The sequence below is a fragment of the Trypanosoma conorhini genome (genome assembly GCF_003719485.1).
Source record: "Trypanosoma conorhini strain 025E chromosome Unknown Tco_14.4_contig_00812, whole genome shotgun sequence".
NCBI classification, from domain to species: Eukaryota; Euglenozoa; class Kinetoplastea; order Trypanosomatida; family Trypanosomatidae; genus Trypanosoma; species Trypanosoma conorhini.
The window spans coordinates 1-6,852 of NW_021704903.1; the positions used below are offsets into that span (position 1 = coordinate 1).

Below are 6,852 nucleotides of genomic sequence, written 5' to 3' on the forward strand. Positions count from 1 at the left end.
GTTGATGCTGGTGGGCCACCCCGCCAGAAAAGACGGCGCGAGAAAGAGAAAAAAGGGGGTAGGTGGGCAAACCAATAAAAGCACAAAATGGAGGAAGATATTTACCAGCAGTATCTGCCCCAGTTGCATCATCCCCCGTGAGAGAAGAGGAGGAGGTGGGAAAAGCGAGGCCCAGCAGCAACAACACAAAGTAGCTGCGGGACGTTTGAAAAGACCTTCAACAACACAAAAGCAAAGAAATGGTCACTTTTTCTTCGCCGCGCCTTTTCCCTTCTCCGCCGCCCCAGTACCGCCGGCAGGCCCTCTTTTCCCCGAGCCTCGTTCCTTCTGGAACAAATCCACCGCCTTCATATTGACCTGCCGCATTCGAAAAGCGACCTTCGCCATACGCCGCTTAACTTGATTCTCAAGAATTTGCTTTTGCCACGGGGAGTCAAAAGTGTCCTGAGTCTCCTTGTTGAAAAGCTCCTCCGTGTACCAGTGTTGAGCCGCCAACTTGTTTTCGTAGATGCCAGGATACGTCCATTCGGGGCCAATGACGGGGTCCTGCTGGTCCTTGAAGATTGAAATGGGCAGCGACATGCCCTCCTTCCCGTACGTGTAGACATTCAGTGGGACCTCCTTCACTGGAAGCAGCTTGCGGTGCTCCATGCGACCGTAGTAAGCCTGCTGGAGTTTCTTTCGCTCCCGCTCCAGCTCTAGCGGGGTGGGGGCCACGTCGTAGGGGAGGTACACCTGCTTGTAGTCGGGGGTGTCTGAGGGCTTTCCCCCCCGCTTCCGTGCGAGAAGCGTCGCGGAGAGGCGCCCAATGGCTGTTGTGCGAAGCATTACCCGCCACGCCCTGCAAGGATGCGTGCGGCGGCAATGTGCAAAGAAGAATAATGTCGTGAAGGGCAAAAAACAAAGAAAAAAAGAGGAAGAAAAGCAAACAAGCGAATGCCGTGTCGTGTTCAGTAGCCCTTGCAGAGAGAGCGTAAAAATAGAGTCGTCCCCGTGTGTGCGTCCTCACCGCCACGTGGCCGCACACACGAACAGCAGCGCCAGCAACAACGACAAGAGAAATATTGCAAGGAAGGGCAAAACAACAAAAAAAAAGAAGGTAACACACTTCAGACGTAATGGACACCGCTGCTATCCCTCCCCTATTTCTATTCCCCTCCATTTCCCCCCAAGACAGGTTACTAGATTCTAAATACTACCGTCTGCCAGGTCACCTCTGCTTCTTCCTCTCCCATTCACACTTCCATTCACTACGCTCTTCCATCCTAGGGTTTTTTTTCCCCCCTTCCTTCTTAAATTTTGCCGTTCACGATGCCGATCGACGAACTACTCCAACCCTCCCAGGGAGAAACGCATTCTCTTAACTACCACGTCTTCTTCCAGTAACGGAATGTGGTGCGGCCGTAAATGCGCCAGTTCGTGTTCTTCTGTCCATAGTGCAGCAGGATGCAGTTCACGAGGCCGAGAGTTGTGAACGCCTTCCAGAACATAACGCGCCGGTCGTCGTACTCGGACTCGGCAGACCAGCGGAGGAAATTTACAACGTCCTTTGCCATTTGGCTCGTCGTCGCCGGAGTGCCATCCTCGTAGTCCACCATTCCGTCCGAGAGCGGCGGCGGCATGGAGAGGCAACAGTCCTTGAAGTACGGGTTCCAAAACTGCCCAGGCTTCAGTTCAGGGGCAAATGGAGGAATCGGCAAAAGCTCACCGTTGCCCCAGTTGTAGCCTGTGATGAGGGAAAAGATGTAGTCTGCCCCACCTTCCTTGCCAAAGACCGAGTGCTGCAAATCCGGCGGCTCGGAGCCGTTGTTCGCAAATTGGGCGGCACGCTGGTTTGGAAACGGCACGGGAAGCGTGTCTGTCGGTTTGCCTGGGCGCGGGTTCAGCAAACCCTCGGCATCCGGCTCGGAGTCAATCACCTCATACTGCGAGGCCAGCTGCTTAATCTCCTCTCGGGTCATGAAGCCCTGGAAGTGGGCGAAGGTCATACGGCCCAAAGGGTGGCATGGTGCAAAGACCTCCGTAAAAATTTGGCGCCCGCGACGGACAGAGGGCCAGTCGAGACTATGCCAAATCTCAAAGCGGTCGTTGTGATTCCAGTACCAATCCCGTTTGATGGGATGAGCTCGTTTCCCTGCCATGATTATCTGACGCTACCAGAGAAATAGCAATAAAGAAATAGAGACGCACACACACACACACACACGTATATATTTCTCAATTGAGGGACACGGTTGTTGTTGTTGTTTTTTATTGGTGCCGTGGGCGAAGAAGGAGGAAGGAGCCAGAAGTGTGAATGTGAAAGAAACGCTGAAGCTCGACAGCGGACGCGGTGGGCAAGAGCGAGTGGGTGAAAGAAAAAGGAAGCCAATATCATGAGAATAACGAGGTTAAAGTCTCTCCAGACGCACTCGCCGCCTTCGCGGCAAACTCCTTCCGCACACTGCTAAGCAATTCCTGCTCCAGAACATCTGTAATGGCTGTGCGGAGAACGGAACTCTTGGCAGTGACTTTTGCGGTCAATGCCTCCACGCCAGTGGCGAGCACGTTCACCAGCACGGGGTCGTAGCGGAGAATACCATGCGCCTGGGTCGCATGGGCCGCCATGGCCTTCCACTGCGTGCTACCAACGGCGTGGATGACACGGAACCCCATCCCGGTTAATGTCTCCTCAATTGACTCCTTTTGTGCGAGACATCCTGCGGCGAGGTGTCGGGTGGTGGGGGAGAGAGAATTCAGCTCTTTGCGTAGCGCCTCGTACGCCGCTTCATCCTTCTCATCGTAGGGAGACAAAAACCGTGTGGTTACAATGGGCAGGGCGAGTACCTTCATCTGCGTGGTGTGGCCTTCCGCTCGCTTGTACGAGAGACGTATGGTAGGGGCCTCTCTATACGGCGCCCACGACCTGGCGGCAAACTCCACGCGCATAACCCCACCAGGGGCGACATCGCCCCGGTCGTGCCTCAATTGCAACAGCAGCCCAGCATCCACGCCGGTGATCTCTACAAGTACATCCTCCAACCCCGCCACCGTCAGCTTGTTCCAGACGGTAAGGGTCAAACGGGCATCGGCTCCACGGTACTGCTGCTCGCAGCGCAGTTCCACAGAGTCATCGGAGTAGAGGACACCCGATGGTGCCCTAAGCAGAAAAATGAGGCGTTGCCGCACCAGTTCATTTTCTTTTGCCAGGCTGTCCAACTGCGTCGTTGAGTTGACAGTAAACAAGGCCGCCAAGTCCTCGTCTGATTTGCCGTCTGACCTTAAGGATGCATCATGATTAACTGCCAAGAAATCAGGGCCGGGTATTTTCTTAGGTGCCTCATTTGCCGTCGGGGCAACTGCCGTTTCTCGTTCCTCCGGAGAGGCGCCCACAGCCGCTTCCACGTGCGCCTCCTCTCGTTGGGGGCGTCCACGCGGCACGAGAGAGAACTCGTCCTCCTCGAAACGTGGCAAAGGCTCAAGCACCTTCTGCAGCAGCCCATCATTGCCCAGCTCGACGAGCCCGACGTACTCCATGGCGCGCTGCTGCAGCTCCACATTGAAGCTGCTTGTGTACTGATGCAGTATGCCCAGTACCTTTTCACGTATAGCAATATCGTAGTAGTTGTAAAGCTTGACGAAGGTGCTTAGCATGAGGGCTTGCGTCTCCTCCGAGGTGTCGTTGAGGTAATTTTGAAGCACCTTTACCTGCATGAGGGGCGTACTTTCCGCACTCAGGGCGATTTGGTACCCAAACTCGCCCAGGACAATGGCGGCAACACGCAGCAGGAATTCAGGAACAGTCCTGCGGGTCTTCAGCAGGCGGAACAAAGTTGTGGCCGCCCTCTTCTGAACATCCGGGTGGTTGATGATAACGTGCACCACGCGGTAAATTATGTGTTGCGGCGTGAGGCTGCCAGCCTGGGCGAGCACGGAGAGAATGGTGTCCACGTACCACCCGTAGTCGACGCAGTACACCTCGGCCAGGTGGGAAATGGCAAGCACGAGATTCTCCTTGAAGACGCCATCCGCGATGGGGAGGTACGAAAGCAGCTCGTCAATGGCCTCCGTGGCGGTTGCGTCGTCGCACATGCTCACGGCGACGTCCAGCGCCTTCGTGCGGATGGAGACATCAGGGTCGTGCAGGGCCACCACCAGCTGCGGTTGGTACTGGCCACAGTAATTCCTGTATTCATTGCGCGACTCACGCGCGGAACACAACTTTGACAGCAAACTAAATCCCAAATAACGCAAGTTAGACTCCTTCTTTTCCGTCACAAACCCACTGAGGACATCCATGCACTCGCCATGAAGCCGGGCATCGATGTCCCATTCACTGACAAGCAAAACTACTTCAAAAAACACGGCATTCATGGCACTCACACGATTCATAGTGCCCTTTTGCTTTTGTTGGGCCTGTGCGTCCCGCAACACCCTATCCGTCGCCTGCACAATCTTCCGCAAAACAAGAAGAATATTTTCCCGCAACACGGCATCCGTGGGAACGGGAAATTTACGAAGCAGCCGCAGGGACATTGCCTGCAACCACGGCGCGGGGACCCCATAGTATACATACCCGGGTTCCGTTTGCTTTGACAGTATGATCTTTCCAAGGAGTTCAATGACTCGACCGGGCACGGAGCAGAAGAGATGAAAATTTGCTTCAGTAACGCAACCCGTGAGAAAGCGCACGGCACAACCACTCATGCCAAGCAACGGGCTATGTAGCAGGTCCGTGACTACCGGGACCACTTCGGCGAGGTCCACAACATCAGGATACTTTCTATATATGCGCAGGTACGTCAGCACCGCCTTCTTGCGAATATGCACATTCCAACGATCATTTACGAGAATACCTTTTACACCTGAGGACATCACCTCCGCAAAATCTTTCCCACCGGCATTGGCGATCGCCGTCAGTGCCAAACTCATATTAAACTCTTGCTCTGACAAAAGGTCCTTGTAAATCATGTGTGTAGCCAACGTCAACAGCGAGTGGTTCTCGTGCAGGAAGACGGTGACAGAGAGGTAGCCGATCAGTTTCTCCGCCGGGGACGTTAACGCCAGAAGCTTTACCCCCTCCATATGGCCAAATTCCACAGGGTACCCAAGCATTGTGATGAACATCAACTTACACACGTATTTCTTCCGCGCATATGTGCTCATTGCCGCCGCGTTGCGGAACTTTGAGCGGATCTTGACTAATTCCAGGTCGACGCGCTTCTTTTCCTCGGCCGGGCTACTCGTGGCCTTCCGCACGTCCCGGATAAAGTGAGCCAGACCACGCATGTCCATTTTTCCGCAATCCTTCCTTCCCTAGGCGTACAGCTTGTGCAAACAAATGGCGACTGAAGAAACCATAACAAGCAAACAAAAAAAAAAGGAAAGGAAAGAGCGGAGAAAGATCCGGAACTGCGCAAATGCAGGAAATTTATTATTATTATTATTTTGTCTTGTGCTCTGCATTAAACAATAACCGAGGCGCTTGTTGCGGTGAAATTAATTATCCCCTCAGCACGCTGAAGGAAAGAGGGAGAGAGAGAGAGAGAAAGAGGAAAAAAGAATAGAAGGAATATTGCAGTCACCGTCATTTCGGCTTCCGCTAGCTATGAGTTGAACAGGCGAGCCAGCCCCCCATGCGTGGGGCGTGAAGGTGATGGGGGCACAACGCCTTGGTCTCGTCGCACTCGCTTCTTTACCGGGGTTTCCGGCGCCAAGACCTCTGCGTCGCCGTCGTGCTCCTCCGCGGAGGCGCGGTCGTCCTCGGGAGTCGAGGAGTGAGGCGTGGCCCCGCCGCCGGGGGCATCCACACACTCGTTCCCAGCCCCCGTCCCCTGCCGCATCCCTGGACGCCTTCGCGTCAGCTTGTAGGCGGGAAAGCGGTGGCGGGAATGCACCGCACAAGGCGCCTGCGACTGTTCCACCGACGGCGGAGGATGTTTTCGCGCCACATTGCACTCCCACGAACTAGCCGGGGGCGCACTCGCACCGGGGAAAGAAGAAGAGCAGCACCTTTTGGCGCCGAAACGAGAAACATTTTTGCCGTATCCCGCCGGCTTCTTACCACCGTCGGCTTCCGGCGGCCCTAAGAGGCCGCCGCCGGCATCCCCTGCAGAAGCCACATGCGGGTCGTTGGCTTCGGCGGCACTGTTATTCCCCACCAGGTGCGAGCCCGTCAATTCGGTTTGAAGGCGAACGTGGAAGAGGAAGTCGCACCCAAAGTTCGCCCTAAGGCCACTGAGAACAGACGCCACTTCAGCCGGGACGCACTCCCGAAATTCCCCTGGCGGCGCGCTCTCTACGCCGTACCGACGCAAAAAAACCTCCCACGGGGCCTTCATCAGAACCTCCCGCATGACGATGGGGCTCACCGCGAGCTTCAAGAAGAACCGCGGCAGGAGCACCCCCTCCACCTCCTCACCGTCCTCCTCCAGCAATTTAATCCTGCGCGGCCGGGGCGTCTCGGACGGTGCAAGCATGCCCCAGAACAAAATTCGCGTTAAACGTGCGATAATCTCAACAATCACCACCCCCATGGACAGACGTGCCAGGTCCAACGGTTTCCTCTTCCCCAGTTGCCCACCCACTTTCTCCAGCGCCGACTCACACGCTAAAAGCAACTCGCGAGGGGACGGCTCCTCCGTGACCTTTTGCTGCTTCTCAAACACAAACGCGTGAATTCCCTTCAGTGCTGCCCAAATAACCTCAGGTCCAGAAGTTTTTTGCTGTGAAACAACACAGAAGCACTCTGGAAGCTCTTCTTGCATGCCTAGAAGAAACCACCAAAAGAAATATTACCCATCCTAATGGCAACACACACACACAAAAAAAAAAAAGATACACAAATAAAAGAGCAAATAGGGTCACATGACG

The 6,852-nt window shown here is 55.0% G+C and overlaps 4 protein-coding genes across 4 annotated transcripts, besides 3 other annotated features; all 4 read right to left on the reverse strand.

Annotated features, from left to right (window-relative positions):
• Nucleotides 1-243: 243 nt before the first annotated feature.
• On the reverse strand, nt 244-828 carry Tco025E_08553 (uncharacterized protein; the record flags this gene model as incomplete). Its single annotated transcript, XM_029375400.1, has 1 exon — nt 244-828. One exon carries the CDS (start codon nt 826-828, stop codon nt 244-246), a length of 585 nt encoding a protein of 194 aa, XP_029224483.1.
• A 536-nt stretch (nt 829-1,364) lies between these two features.
• Nucleotides 1,365-2,141, reverse strand: Tco025E_08554 (cytochrome c1, heme protein, mitochondrial precursor; the record flags this gene model as incomplete). The annotated part of the gene is made up of 1 exon (XM_029375401.1): nt 1,365-2,141. One exon carries the CDS (start codon nt 2,139-2,141, stop codon nt 1,365-1,367), a length of 777 nt encoding a protein of 258 aa, XP_029224484.1.
• Nucleotides 2,142-2,184: 43 nt separating this feature from the next.
• Nucleotides 2,185-2,206: a microsatellite.
• Nucleotides 2,207-2,373: 167 nt separating this feature from the next.
• Nucleotides 2,374-5,274, reverse strand: Tco025E_08555 (alpha-adaptin-like protein; the record flags this gene model as incomplete). Its single annotated transcript, XM_029375402.1, has 1 exon — nt 2,374-5,274. One exon carries the CDS (start codon nt 5,272-5,274, stop codon nt 2,374-2,376), a length of 2,901 nt encoding a protein of 966 aa, XP_029224485.1.
• Nucleotides 5,275-5,410: 136 nt separating this feature from the next.
• Nucleotides 5,411-5,427: a microsatellite.
• Nucleotides 5,428-5,504: 77 nt separating this feature from the next.
• Nucleotides 5,505-5,533: a microsatellite.
• A 52-nt stretch (nt 5,534-5,585) lies between these two features.
• Nucleotides 5,586-6,746, reverse strand: Tco025E_08556 (uncharacterized protein; the record flags this gene model as incomplete). The annotated part of the gene is made up of 1 exon (XM_029375403.1): nt 5,586-6,746. One exon carries the CDS (start codon nt 6,744-6,746, stop codon nt 5,586-5,588), a length of 1,161 nt encoding a protein of 386 aa, XP_029224486.1.
• Nucleotides 6,747-6,852: the final 106 nt, after the last annotated feature.